Source organism: Colius striatus, chromosome 1 (genome assembly GCF_028858725.1).
Source record: "Colius striatus isolate bColStr4 chromosome 1, bColStr4.1.hap1, whole genome shotgun sequence".
Classification (NCBI taxonomy): Eukaryota; Metazoa; Chordata; class Aves; order Coliiformes; family Coliidae; genus Colius; species Colius striatus.
The window spans coordinates 194909153-194925222 of NC_084759.1; the positions used below are offsets into that span (position 1 = coordinate 194909153).

Consider the following 16070-nt stretch of genomic DNA (forward strand, 5'->3'; position numbering starts at 1 on the left):
GAGGGGACGTGAGAACAAGTAGCCTGAGAGAAATACAGAGAAATTGTCCAAGCAATCAGGGATGAGGATAGGAAAGATAAAATCTTGATAGAATTAAATCTGGCCAGGGATGTCGAGGGCAACAAGAAAAGCTTCTATAGGCACATTGGTGATAAAAGGAAGATATGCCATCCAGAGGGACCCTGACAGGCCTGAAAAGCGAGCCCATTAAGTTCAAAAAGGCCAAGTGCAAGGTCTTGCACTTGGGTCGAGACAACATCCAGTATCAATACAAGCTATGGGATGAAGGGATGGAGAGCAGTCCTGAGAAGAAGGATTTGGGGATATTGATTGACGAGAAAGAAGCTCAACATGACCCAGCAATGTGTGCTTGCAGAGCATAAAATTAACCATATCCTCGGCTGCATCAAAAGCAGTGTGGGCAACAGGTTGAGGGAGGTGACTCTGCTCTAGTGAGTCTGGGATACTGCCTCCAGCTCTAGGGTCCAGCACAGGAAAGACATGGATCTGTTGGACTAGGTCCATAGGAGAGACACAAACATGATCAGAGGGATGGAATACCTCTCCTATGAGGAAAGGCTGAGAGAGCTGGTGTTACCTATCCTGGAGAAGAGAAAGGTCCAGGGAGACCTTATAGCAGCCTTTCAATACCTAAAGGGGCCAACAAGAAAGCCTGAGAGGGACTTTTTACAAAGGCATGTAGTGATAGAAAAAAGGGTAACAGCTTTAAACTGAAGTGAAATACATTTAGATTAGATATTAGGAAGAAATTCTTCCCTGTGAGGGTGGTGAGGCATTGGAACAGGTCGCCCAAAGAATTTATAGATGCCCCATCCTTGGCAGTGTTCAGGGACAGGTTGGATGGGGATTTGAGCAACCTGATCTAGTGAAAGGTATCTTTGGCCACCGACAGCAGTAAAAGTTGGAACTAGATGATCTTTAAGGTCCCTTCCAACCCAAACCATTCTGTGATTCTATATCATACTGATTCTCTTTGAAAAAATTTGCGCAATTATGCCATTATGTACTTTTGTAAAAAGGAAGGAGGAAGACCCATGAAACTAACTTAACTTCTTTATATTTTTCATTCCTAGAGGGATGTTAGGACCAGCAATCAAACCACTTAGATATTAGGTTTTTCAAAGATGATAAATAATTGTAACAGGTGATATTCCCTGAGGAGAAATGGTAGATACAGCATTCATGATCTTTTCAAAAAAGACTTTTGACACTGACACATACAGCTTTTTTTGAATAGCATGAAAAAATATCTGATCTTGAATAGGGTGATGGTCTATAGCTCTAAAGTCATATGCAGCTCACACTGCCAAATCTTAACTCATACCTGAACTATGTAGAGTTATCATCGTTTTATGCTGTTTGGAAATGCAAATTTGTCTGTGGGAAGAAATGAATTAACAAGAGACAGAAACATAAGTTTGCTTAGTTGCATCCCACAGCAAACAGTAGAGGAGTTGAGGTCCCCTCCTCTTTATCTACCACTCACAAGTCCCCCCTCTCTGCCTCGCCCTGGCTTTCCAAAATGTGTGGCATCTCTCTGATGCAAAAAGCCACAATCAGCTGTAAAAATACATGATGAGAACAACATGCCTAGGCAGAATTCCTAATGAAAAGACAATGGAGGTATAGGGACATGTGAGGGATGTCTAACCATTTTCTTCAGTCAATAATTACACTATTGCAAAAGAATCATATCAGGCAGGAAGAGTAAGCGTATGTAATACAGATCCTTCCATCTTTAACTACAGTAAGGTTTTTGTCAGGACTACCATGCTCAGTTTCAAGACATTACGTTGAGAAGATGGGAAACAGTCTCAGAGGACAGGGGAAAAATAAAATAAAATAAAAGTAAAAGATTGAAACGATGGAAAGATTGACAATCAGGTGGGTTTAGTGTTGTGGAAACAAGACTGATGGACAGGGGAAACATTTTCAAATATGCAAAAGTTTCCTGAAAAGCACAGAGCATATATGGTCTCCACTTCTCCTGAAAATAGGCCAACGTAATGGCATGTAAATTGTTGGGGTTTTTTGTTCTTATCTCTGCAATGCAAAAGTAAGTTCTATGTGGTCTCAAGCATCATTGATAGATCATTTGATTGGTAAGAAATTAAACTAATTTTCCCAATTCAAGTCTGTTTTGACTGTGATGGTAATTGGTGAATGATCTCTCTCCCTGTTCTTGTCTTGACCCATGAGCTTTCATTACAGATTCTCTCCCCATCCAGCTTAGGAGAGGAAGTGATAGAAGGGCTTTGGTGGGCACCTGGTCTCCAGCTAGGGTCAGCCCACCACATCACATTTCTACTACAGAAAGGATGCTGTGGAGATTAAACTAAAGACAAGACATAAGGCCACACATATTACTGCAATAGACCAAACAATCTTGGAGCATGGATGCATCACACACAATGGCTAATGATCAGTCAGTTGGTCTGATAAGAGTGCAGATGTGGTGGCATTGTTGTGTTGGGATTTTATCATGATATCTATAACATGTTCTTCCTCAAGATATTATTTTCAACCTGTCTGAAAAGGTCAGATTCTTGATTTTCAATAAGTATACTAACAAATCCCAGTCACTATGATGGCAAAAAAGAGTGGAAATTAAATCTTGAGGATTAGATTTCTAAAAGAGAGTTTGCTATGAAAATACAGCAGGTAAGAAAGTAATGTTTATTTAAAAACTTAAAAATATAATTATTTTAAAGCCAATCTCATGAATTATTAATTACTGGATTAAGATCTTTTAATAGTTTACTTTGATAAAGGAGAAGGCATCATGATAACTAAAACACAAGAAATTAATGTAGAATTGCCTAAAACCATTTAATAACATCAATGGACAACCCAGACACATTTAACTGAAATACAGCTCTACAGTGTCATCTTATCTTTTTTATATGTGTCTATCATTCACATACTCCAAGTAAGGTAGATATTCACTTTACTACTTTACTTTCTGCAAATATATATTCATATGCAATGTTTCATTTGATAAAGAACAGGAGTTCTGGTTAAAAAATAGCAGCGTCTAAATGTACAAATATTTTTCAGATAACATATGATATAAAAAAGATCTTAAAAATGTGCCATAATGTGAGTCCAGAAGTACTTTTGTCACTGAAAAAACAATCAATTGACTTTATGTCAAGTGAAGTAGTCTACTAGAGTTGCTGTCTTGCTACAAAACAGATTACATGGTCCAGTTTTCAAAAGCAGTTTAGCATGCTATCTCAAGATTGAGTGTCCTGGTAAGTGACAGAATAGGCAGTAGTAAAGCACCAGCAAGTGATGGGGAACACAAAGAACTTTGAGAGTAGGTCATGTATACATTAAAAATATTTAATTATCATTAAATACTGTAAGTTCATCTCTGTAGCATTCCAACTCCAAATAAAAGGAGTTAAAATATTACTGGTTCATATGACATATTCACTGTATGTCCTATATCTGCTCTCAGACAATATGGTGACCATTTAAAAAAAATAACTGGTACTTGTGTTGTGATAGTCTCAGAATTTGAGCTTTCATCAGTGCTGTTGCTTGCACTTTAAAGTGTTTCTATTATTTGCACTCTAACTCTTGAAATTTGCTATCTAAACATATAAGAGAACCTTGTCACTTTATCCCTTTATTTTACTGCTTCAGATTATTCATGCTGTAAAGTTTAAAGACTTATTCTTTCATTCTGAAAGAACTGACTCAAGTGACCTAAGCAATATCAGCAGAGAAAAATTTAAAGGAAATATTATTAAATAGTAATTTATAGAGTGATTTTAGCAGCTCTTAAAAGAAAATATTGCAGTTCTTTACAAACATTTTATCTAAATGAATCATTTATTAAATTCTGCACAGGAAACAGTCCATTAATTTTTATAACTCTCGTATGCAAGAGTAGTTAAACTCATGTTTCCCAGCTATGTGCATCTCTCTTTTTTTGTGAAACTATCACTCTGCAGTCTTGGACCTGCTCTCCTTCCCACAGAGATATAGCCATATTTGGGGTCTGGTGCTTTGCATGGAGGCACTATTCCCACAGACTACTAACCTAATAAGAACTGGGAGCTGATATGGGAGAAGGAAAGCAGGAGATATGGAGACAGGGTGAGCACAAGGTATTCTGTAGGTCATAGGTTGTGACCTAGCTATGGTAAATTGAGTTTAGAGAACATATCTAAAACAGAAATATCAACAGATACCAACTTCTATATTTCTAAAAAATCTCCTGGCTCTTGGATGTTGTATGTGCTACTTTCATGCCTCTGGCTGTCTTTGCTCTATAATAATAAAAGAGTAAGTTCAACCTGTTGCCTGGGACTACTCTACCTTGTATGGTGATTGATGGCATTGGGACTCTAGCCTTTTGCTTTATTAGCAACCTAAGGCATGGAATGATCATTTTAAAACTTTATGTCATATCTTATCATTCAATTAATTTGAGCCTGCCAGAACTTTCACTCTCTGGGTGCAACTTATTGCTCAAGTAATGTCAAAATAATGCTCATACATAAGAATTCTTTCAATGTTAGAGTCATTCTGCTATTTGGATGATAAACACTTAATCAGTCGAAAGTGTGAAGCAAATGTGACATGACCAACACAGTGTCAATTCACGATGCTGGCTGTGAAGGAGACTGACTTAACTCTCTGCAGACATGAACAGCAACAGCAGTGAAAACTGAATGTCTGACAAGCAGTTTGCAACTTTACCAAGATTTTTTTTACTTATTTTGTCAAAGCATCAGTTTTGCAGAAATTGTTCATTTCAATGCAGTGTACATCAGGAAAGGCTTCTAAGGTGTAAGATGTCTCATCTAAACCAGTGAACAGCAGAGACCCAACCCAGAGCAGCCAGAAGTCCAATAATGTGGGCAATTGCACTACGTGTGAGAAACCCATGCTGACTCTAGATTTTGCCACTAACAGCTAATCTAGAGAATGTGTCTCTCACATGTTGCTTGGCAAATAGCAAGACTTTTCATTTAAATTTAGCCATCTAGGCTCTTGTGTATCTGCAGGATGAATTAAGCATTCTGGATTGTAGAAGTGATCCTTTAAAATGGGTATCTAAACCAACCATGCCGTCTTACTCTTTACAATTCTTTATATAAAGAAAGCAGAGACAAATAGCTCAAGAAAAAGTAAAGTATTTAGGCATATAATTTACTAAAAAATGTGTGAGTTTTATGAGTTAAACCCTATCTCCCAATTAATACTGTTTTGTCCTGAGAGAATTTGATCTGGGATGAAGGACTGAGAGTTCTCAATTCTAAAATAACCAAAAGCCTCATCCTGAAAAAATGAGGATTGCTGTTGGGTTCTGGGCTGATGATAAAGATGGGTTTATTTTCTTAAGTGTCATCTTAGATCTGTTACTATATCCACCTAGAAGTCCTAGATGTTACAGCAGTCCTTTGAGTTGCCAGACTCTTACCTATGGCAGTTAATAAGCCGTTAAGTTTCTGAGCATCTATAAAAAATGTATCAATTTTCACATGTCCCAAGAGTCCTATATTTAATAAAAGATTCCTTTTAAAAGTGAATAATTTAAAATAGAATACACTTTCTCAAGAACTTGAAATAGCAAATAGCCTCCCTTCGTTGCTTTTTTATGAAAACTAGATTATTCCCTCAGCCAAGAAAGGTTTGTTTTTTAAAAAAGTAATTAACATATTCTGGTTCTCCCAGTTGTTCAAAGATGCAAAGTACAAATGCACACACATTTTAAGGCAGCTAAGACTCTGTCAGCTCACAGAGAAAATGACTGCAGTAACAGGGTCCGTGGGAGCTACACTGCCCAACAAAGGCAACACAGCATGTATGTACAGAGCTGCTTTGCTACGATCCTCAAAGTCCTTAATCAGTGTAGCTGAACAACAAAACCCTGCTTATGAAACCATGAGAGCCAACACAAGCACTGCTTGTTCTGCTGGCCACACCTACAGGAATTACATTGTAGGGGGCGAGAAGGGGGAGGATGGGGGCTGTCTTACACTGATGCTCATGTATTTAATTTTGCAGCACAGCACATGCCAGTGCCTGTTTCTTGGATGCTGCCTAGTCATCATTCACATAGCATTTGCCTGGGAGAAGCAAATTATAGGTGTACAATGCAAGGAAAAAAAGAAAGTAAATATTGCCTCTTGATCCAGTCTTGAGTTGAAACATATTGCCCTGGAAATTGTTCCTCAGCAATGGTCCATTATGTGGTATATGTCAAATAACTGCAAAGAATGATCTTTCTAATGATTTCTGCAATATACATGAGAGACCAAATCCTGTCTTTGCCTCTTACTCTGAGGAGGAGTATCCTGGCAACAGAGACAGTGCTGTTTTCTTTAAGGCTTTCTAGGCTTCATCCTTTCCTCCTTAGCTGTGTAGGCAAGGTACTAAGCATTAGAGCACGTTGTGTTGAAGGCTCAAACAGCATGTGATGGCAATGGACAGGTAGTAAAGCTGCAGCCCATAGGCAAGATGAGAGGGGAAGATGAGATTCAGTCACCAGATAACTCCCCACCATCCCTCTTGAACAGAGTTTGGAATTCTGCACAGGGATTTGCCCTTATATATAATGTTAAGCAACAACTACAGAAAAGCATGCAGCAAGCATCCTTCATGGGAAGATATTCAATTATATACTTTCTAATGCAGTAGAAAAAAATTATACATAGAATCTGCAATATAAAAATCCTTTTTAAAGTGTTGACTCCTTTTTTGTTTATGTTAACCTAAACATTTAGAGAACTTGCAATATTCCCTTTTATCTACTCATCCATATGATGATTAGTGACCCAACAACTTGGATGAGGGGACAGAGTGTACCCTCAGCAAGTTCCCTGATAACATCAAACTTGGGGGACCGGCTGATTCCCCAGAAGGCTGTGCTGTCGTTCAAGGGGATCTCAACCAGCTGGACAGTTGGGAAGAGAGGAACCTCATGAGGTTCAACAAGGACAAGTGCAGAGTCCTGCACCTGAGAAGGAACAACCTCATGCACCAGTACAAGCTCGGAATTGACCTGCTGGAGAACAGCTCTGCAGAGACAGAACTGGGAGTTCTCATGGACAATAAACTAAACATGAGCCAGCAATGTGCCCTCGTGGCCAAGAAGGCCAGTGGCATCCTGGGATGCATCAAGAAGAGTGTGGCCAGCAGGTCAAATCAGGTTCTTCTCCTCCTCTACTCTGCCCTGGTGAGGCCTCAACTGGAGTCCTGTGTCCAGTTCTGGGCTCCTCAGCTCAAGAGGGACAGAGAACTGCTGGACAGAGTCCAATGCAGGACCACCAAGATGATCAGGGGACTGGAACATCTTTCATATGAGGAAAGGCTGAGGGAACTGGGGCTGTTTAGTCTGGAGAAGAGGAGACTGAAGGGGAATCTCATTAATATTTACAAATATCTAAATGAGGGATGTCAGGAGGCTGGGGCACTCCATTTTTTTTGTTTTATCTGGTGACAGGACAAGGGGTAATGGGATGAAGCTGGAACACAAAAAGTTCCATTGAATCATTAGGAAAAGCTATTTTACTGTGAGGGGGACAGAGCCCTGGCACAGGCTGCCCAGGGATGGTGTGGAGTCTTCAAAACCCTCCTGGATGCATTCCTGTGTGACCTGATCTAGGTGGACGTGCTTCTGCAGAGGGGTTGGACTAGATGATCTCTAAAGGTCCCTTCCAACTCCACCATTCTATGATTGTCAATAAAGATATCTACTTCAAGAATTTTATGTTCACTGAAAAAGACTCGCAGTTATTTCTCAGAGAGGTATAAAAGTCTGAGTTCTCTAATGTTCTCCTTGAGCAACAATCACAACAGCAACAATTTCTTAAATGATACTTCAGAATAAAAATGATTAATTACGTTAAAATGATGACTTGCTGAAATGCTGAAGGGGAAGCTGATGCCCTGCTTGGGAATAGGCTATAGAGTATTCTCACTCAGGATACCAGTCAGTATCTTGAGCTCCTTTTTATTCTGAATATCTATGATCCAAGGAGTATAACAACAGCACCCTTTTAGGGCTAGACATCTGAAACCTTTATCAGCCTTATGCAGGCTCTGGAACATTGTTGAAAAGGGGCCTTCTTGATAATACTGCCAGCTATGTTTCATCAACATTGTCACAAATTTGTTAATATGATGACAACTTTACTCTTTCATGACATGGCTAAGATTTCATAAAAAATTACAAAAAATCACTTCATATTGTAGTGAACTGTTCTTTGAGTATCACTATTTGATGGCAAGGAGACCTGAAACACAGAAACTAGATCCATTTGATTCCCTCTGTAGTCGTGGAGAGAAAGACACTTATGATTGATTTCCTAACCTAGAAATCTAAAACAGAACACACAAACTGTGTTCAGAAAGTATTTTCCTCTGTGCTATAAAGAGGGTTCAAAGGGACTAGTTCAGAGACAGCTGTCATTAACAGTATCTGAAGTGAGATAACTCCCCAGAATAGAGGTTAAGTAACTTGTTTTAGGCTTCAAAGAAATTCTGTTGTTCAGGATTCCTGGCTTTCAGTCTTGCAAGAACATCCTTACTTGAACATGTATATTCTCTCTGTAGAAGAAGGTAACTCTATGATATAAGGAGGTAACAGAAATGTAATGCAAAGTAAGAAGGAAGAACACACCTGGTGTTACTGTCACGTCATTTCCATTGATCACAGGTCTTTCTTCCTCTTCTTCCTCTGGTGGTTCAATACCTGTCTTCTCCATATTGCTCACAGACTTATTCCTTTTACGTTTGCCTTCAGCCCCGGGAGTGGCACCTGGGAGGATCTGATCTGTTACATTTAACAGCAATGGAGCTGGTTCTGCTGGAGGTTTCGGAGTGCCGTAATAGTTGTCTGGAAAGAAAAGGAATAACACATAAATTTGCAGAAATGTCTATGCTGTCGCATCTTCTTTTGTCTTAATGTGATTATGTGAGGTAGGATGTGGTTCACTAGCTAATATAAAGATTGGTTCTAATATTTACTGAGAAGTTGAATATTCACCTTTCATGGTGGTAACTAATTTTCTTGATGGTAGCACTAGTGACCAGATCATGCTCACAAGTATATACCGTATTAACACTTCTGAAACTTTAGCAGGACAAATTAACATTCCTCTCATCCAAATACCTGACAAATAGGCAGTGTAACAGAGCTTTTTTCTTCTTTCAAACCATTAGGTAGGAGAAATTAGTTTTGTAACATTTATGCCACAACACAAGAGTTTCTGAAGGAGCAAAAGGACTACAGAACTATTGGCTCTTCACTATGCTGTATCATTTTCACTCCCTCAATTCCCTCACCTGCTTAAGTAAGTAAATAATGCTTCCATGATTCAGAGATCTGCAGTTTGCAGTAATGCTTCCACCATCTCATTTTAAAAAATTGTTAAATTTTTGCTCTTCATGACTTTTGGATTTGTAATAGTTACTGCTAACATATTTTCAAAGAAAGCTGAAACCTTGTACTTAAGCACGTAAAATTATCTCAAAGTACTATGGAATTCTGAGAAGACTTAAGGTGGCTGATAGATTGCCCTCTGTGTATCTCATAAAATTTCTGGGAACTTCCTCTGAATTGTCTACTTTCTGTTACAAAGATTATTAGATTAGATGGACTGTGGTCTGATCTTACCAATATCTGTATGTTTGCATTTCTAGTATGTCTGGTCTCAAAACTGGCTTCTTACTGATAGCTCAAATTTGTCTTTAAAAATATGGTTGAAAATAAAATATCAACACAATTAAATAAAAGAATACATAAAAAAGCAAGTCCTCTCCAGAAGCAGATATAAGAATATTATAAGGCATAACGATAAAACCACGTTATTCAAGCAATTATCTTTTTCACTTGCATGTTGCATTGAAAGGCAATGCACATGACACCTTACAAGTAGATTTTTCAGCAGTTAGTATGGGAAACTAAAAATACCATCCAGCTCTTAGAAACCTTTCCAAAGAAAAAAGCAGCTATGTAAGGATATTACATTGCTGAAGATATTTGTAGACTATATGACCATTTTTTAAATTATTCTCTCACAATTTATGGCTTCTGCATGATCAAATAATACTAGGAACTGGAAAAAACTATTTTAACCACATATTAGTGTGACACAGATAGAGAAACGTGATATCTGCACAGTAAACCATCATAAGATGCATTTTTGCAGGCAGTGCAAAAATTATTTCTGGTACTAGTTAGTATTCCTGTTTGCTTCCAATGAATTACAATGTTCAGCCACACAAACACCTCAAGACAGGTAAGTAATTGAGCAGTCCTGCAGGTACTGACTACTCTCTGAATTTTTTGCAGTGAGTTAGCAAACACTGTTCATAACAGACGTTTCTGTAATTGTAACACAGAAAAATTTACTGTGTTCAATGGCCCTTGAACTCGCTCTGGGCTTAAGGATGGCACAATGAAAAACTGACTTGTTGAAGATTTTATTTTGATTTTACGAGATGGCAGCAGGTTTAACACAGTGCCCTGATGTCAGTAGGGTAATGAGTTGCACCTTTTGGATGGCTGTTTGTGACAATCCCACAGTCTGCAGGATGTCTCTCTGACACCCAGGGTCAAAGCAGGGGAGCAGGATTTGGGGTTTAAGGGGGGCATGAAATCTACATTGATTCACTCACAAAACTGTATCTACAAAACGTGAAAATCGGATTTTGTCACAGTCAAACTTCAAAGCTCTGACAGTGCAGGGTATTTTGAGAGTCCGAATGGTCTTGAAGGCAGTGCTCAGCCAGAAGTCTACTTTTGTATTTCCATAAGAGCACGTTACCTTTATTGGTGAGATTGCATGTCTGAAATATTAAGTATTTTGAAAAAAGGATTCCTCAATTTAAAAATTCTTCCCTGACCTAAGACATTTTACTAGTTTGAAAGTTACTTGGTGCCACAGATAAGCTTTACCAAACTTGCCTGCACCAATTTCCACTGATTTAATAAATATCTTCACACAAATCCCAGGGTTATAGGACCAGTGTGATACAAACTGTGACATTAAAAGTGCAGTACCTTGGCTTTTTTTCTTTTGTTCTTAATTTTTCCATAGTCATACAAATTGAGTGCAGTAGTAATTAGCTGTAATGCTAATATCTTGAATATAAAATAAGATGTTTCAAATGAAGAACATGCCTATTCTATTTCTGGATATTAAACACTTTTTAAAACTTCAACTGACTGTATGTATTATTGGGAGGCAGAGACAAAAATCATAACAAAAAAATCTATGAATATGACATACATAAAAACACAAGAATAAAACCACAGATTTAAGGTTAGGATACAAGGAGTTTCAAACTGAAAATGCAGTGTAATTTCCAACTTCTGTCTTCTAACATAATGTATTATATCCTTTATAATCCAGTAACCACTGATTTGAAAGTGAAGTTTGCATTATTAGTTGCAATTTATCCATCCATCCATCCATCCACCCTTAATTAAAATACATGCATAATCAGTGCAAAATAAAAAGAAAAGAAACGGTCTAAAGATATTGACATAATCTCATTGCATCAGAAAAACTATGAAAAGAATCCATACAATTCCAAATGAAAAAATATCTAGGATGAGAGACCCAGTCATTTCAATGAAGGAGCAATGCCCCATTAAAGCAAAATTATAATCAATGCAAACTATATCTTATATAAAAAAAAAGTTTCTCAGTGTCTTAAAATTCCTTACATAAAACTTAGGAATTAACATTAGAGCTAACTGGGGACTTTCTCATGAAACCTCAGCCACAGTCATATCTAGGCATAATGCAGAGACTAAATCTTTAAACATCATAATTTTTGTTGCAATGATATTTGGAAAATCTCTGATAATAATAATAAAAACCAAAACTTGCTAAAAGAAAACATAAATCCCATGCTCCTTGTCAGTTAAAAAAACCCAGAAGTTAGGAGCTTTAAAAAAACGAATGGTGCACAAACCAGAAAACACCTTTATAGCACTATACAAAACCACACAGTACCCTCCCTTTTGTACACTGCCTGCTGTTCTAGTACTTGTCTCTCAAAAATTACATCGGGGATCTAAAGAAGGGTAATTAATGCTTGGAACTGCTTAAATTGATTTGGAGTTTTCAGCTTGGAAAGGGCACAATGAATGGGGTATGTGAGATATGCATAAAATCAGGAGAGCCCTGGGAAGGTGCCTAGAAAACAAATGAATGGATGCACGGCTTCTCACTATGTGAGAAGAAGAGGATGTGCAATGAAATTATCAGATTTAAAACACGCAAAAAAAGTGGTTGGGGTTTTTTCACATGGCATGAGAATAGTGGCATTTACTGTTAGATGCTGCCATAAACACAGTAAAAAAGTAATTATACAAAGGCACAGCAGAAAAAATATCATGAAAGCCTATTAAACATAAAGGTACACGTTCTGAATCAAGAGTTCCATACACTATGTATTGGTGGAGTGCAGAATATAGTTTTTTTGCCTTAACATCTACCAAGGGACAATAGTGGAGTCAGAACATGTGGCTATAGTTTCCCTAGGTTTGACTCAGTGCAGCTGCTCTCTGAGGTACTTCCTACTTAAAAAATGCATGCATACTCCTTTGCCACCCCAGCACAAAGTCAAGAGGTCAGTTTAAGCCAGCAGAACTTAAACTAAACTCTTTCCATTGGACCTGACTAAAAGCCTTCATGCAGACAGGCAGTGCAGAATGAGTATTTAATTGCAGAGAAACCACCACTGCTTAATCCATCTTGCTGCTGTGCCTGATTGCCTCAGTGCTCCCAGCCTCTCTCCTAGTGCAGCTGAACACTGAAAACAGTCTAACCTAACCTGTTTAATTTTTCTGTGAAACAGCTAGGAAGCCATGGCACAGTTACAATTACCAAGTGTTCTTTGCCACCCCTAAGCTGTATGGAAAGGTCTACATGATTCTGCAAGGAGGGAGTCAGATAAAATTACTGGGGAGGTTAGCCCTGATGACAGAGACCAGATAAGGAGGTCAAAAAGTCAGAAGAAGCAGAAAAAGAAGAAAATGAGGAGGACAAAGCATCTACTTTTTTTCTTAACCTGAGATCATCTATGTCAGGAAGTAGTCAGACTTTTATTTTATCGACAGAGTGTTTGATGATGAAGCAATAGAACCTAACTTGCTTCCTGAGAACAGGTAAGCTCTTATGGAAGAAAAAAAGACAAAGCACTTGCGTGGTAGTAAAAAAAGCAGAAGATTCATCATGCTGAAGCAGTAACAAGACTCAGATCTGGTGCTGGTCACTGTGCCCATGTGCTTGACACTCAGTGATCCCAATTACTGGAAGCAATCATAACCATATCTCCCATGACACTGTGCTCCACTTTGCATTATACTGCAGGGACTCACTGACATATATTTTCCTCTGCCTGACCTTGCTGGCACCTTCACTGCCAGCATCCCCAGTCCCTCTTCCCTTCTCTGAGGAAAGAGCCCAAAATGCAGTGTAGAGTAGACATCTCCAGTTTCCATCCTTCTGCATAGGGAAGGCAGTGGAAGGGTCTGCATCCCTGGCTGTGGAGGAGGGAAAACTCCCTCTGGCACCAGGCAACCCAAACCATAGGTGTGGAGGAAAGGAGTTATCACTGGGAGAGTTCTTGGCTCCCGAGGCTCCATTGATCTCATTTAAGGAATGAAGAAGTCTAGTTTAAAAATGTAAGTATTATGAAAAGTTAAAAGTGGTGCTGAGGAATTAGGAAATTATAGTAAGAATGAACAATCAGACATAAAATGAAAGGTGTGTCAGAGCCAAAAGCTTTTAACATAAATACTTGTAACTATGGTGTGACTCACATTCTGAGCCCGGAATGAGACAAACATTCCTTTTCACACTTATTTTTAGAGTGAGATGAAACAATACCCAGCTACAAATAGAGCCCTGCTTCTGCTTATTCAGCACCTTCATTTAAGTTGATCTGCCTGTACTGTTTATACAACTTTGAATTGCTGAAATTTCAGTCAAAATTGTGTGAGTCAGCCACAACTGTAGGAAATGAAAGACCAACCTTACTTTTCATTTATTAGAACAACAACTGCAAATTTTATCGAATGTTAAATGTTTACATCCTGCTTTGGTGGTCACTCACTAGTGATAATAAATTAAAGGGAAAGTCTAATTTTTATCTGGAAATAAGAGTTGCATTTGATATTTTAATAGGTCAGAAACAAATACATGTGGAAAAATATCCTACTGCAATGCTATACAGAGTTTTAGTAGGCAGAAATTAGTCTACTTTTAAATTAGAATAATAATGTGAATAAATATTAATATTTCATTACTTGATTCAAAGATATTATTTTATTCAAAGATTTTACGATTATTACTAGAGACCTATTGTATATATCAAGAAGTATCTGTTTATAATCTATGTTTGTTTGTAATCAATGTCCAGATGGAGATCAGTGAAAAGTGAAGAGGGACCAATACTGTTTAGTATCTTCATCAATGACATAGACAGTGTGATTGGGTGCACCTCAGCAAATTTGCAGTTGACACCAATCTGAGTGGTGCATTTGATACACCTGAGAGATGGGATGCCATTCAGAGGGACCTAGACAAGCTCAAGAAGTGGGTCCATGTGAACTTCATGCGGTTCCACAAGACTAAGTGCAAGGTCACATGACAGAAGCCCGTGGAGAAGATTCTGGTTGAAAAGCTCAATGTGATCCAGAAATGTGTACTCACAGCACAGAAGGCTAACCATATCCTGGGCTGCATCAAAAGCAGCGTGGGCAGCAGGTCAATGGAGGTGACTGCCCCTCTTCTCAGGTCATACCCCACCTGGGGTACTGCCTCCAGCTCTGGCATCCTCAGCACAGGAAAGACATGGGTCTGTTGGAGAGGGCCCATAGGAAGTACACAAAAAGATCAGAGGGATGAAACACCTCTGCTATGATGACAGGCTGAGAGAGTTGGGGTTGTTCATCCTGGAGAAGGCTCTGAAGAGACTTTATAGCAGACTTTTGGTATTAAGGGGACTTATGAGAAAGATGGGATGAAATTTTTAATAGGGTCTGTTGCAATAGGACAAAAGGTAATGCTTTTAAACTAAAAAAGAGCAGATTTAAACTAGATAAAAAGAATATCTAGTGGTGAAATACTGGAACAAGTTGTCCAGATTGGTGGTAAATGTCCCATCTCTAGAAATATTCAAGGTCAGGATGAATGGGGCTTTGAGCAACCTGATCTAGTTGAAGATGTCCTAGCTTATGAGAAGGGGGGTGGACTAGATGACCTTTAAAAGTCTTTTCCAACCCAAGGTATTCTGTAACAAAAGTATCTGAAAATTGTCTAAATAATAGTGAAACACTATTAAAAAAAAACCAAACAACCCAGGTTTTGGAAGTAATAATGACAGTAGATCTAAAAACAGTACCTTTATCTCTAGTGGCCCACAGTCTGAAGGTCCTGGTTCAAGTCTGCAGTAGTCTGGACTCCTTGCAGTGAACATTCTTTGACTACAAATGTTAAGTGTAGGTTTCTGGCAACCTTCATAAACAGCAGGAAAGAAAGCCTGTGGCTTTGGTATTGCTCAGGGCAGGCCCAATACGCTGGCAATATAACCAGCAGAGGAAGATCATACATGGCTGGTAGTCTCGCAAACTTTGCATTGTGTTTTCATGGCCAGCATAGCACAGATGATGAAGGGGTTGCAGGCTTTTTCTTTGAAGGGTTTGGTGTTGTGTGCAATGGATGCTGAAGGCAAAATGTGTTCCTAAATGCAGGCTCTATGGACCTCCTAAACTCTGTGTAGACCTCCATGAACCAATCACATGCTATCATCACACGCTCACTTCACTGTGCTGTCAGATTCACACAATACATGGAAGTATGTCCAATCAATTAACATCTTCTTACGAAATTACTTTATTCTAGCATTTCTGGTCACCTGTACACATCATTTAGAGTGTTCCTTCATGTGTCATGAAACATCTTCTGTAGTACAAATAGACAAATACAGAATGTTTTGAAATTCAAAAAGCCTTCTCTCAAAATTCTGACAACCATCTTATAAAATTCCCAAAGAGGAAAACAGTACAT

The 16070-nt window shown here is 38.5% G+C and overlaps 1 protein-coding gene across 4 annotated transcripts in view; it reads right to left on the minus strand.

The window, feature by feature from the left end:
• MAGI2 (membrane associated guanylate kinase, WW and PDZ domain containing 2) overlaps window positions 1-16070 on the minus strand; it is a 734934-nt gene that overhangs the window by 244534 nt on the left and 474330 nt on the right. For all 4 annotated transcript variants that reach the window (XM_062019654.1, XM_062019637.1, XM_062019629.1 and 1 more), the window contains exon 4: window positions 8663-8878. In XM_062019654.1, coding sequence (XP_061875638.1) covers window positions 8663-8878 — 216 coding nt within the window. The remainder of the gene's footprint in view (window positions 1-8662; window positions 8879-16070) is intronic.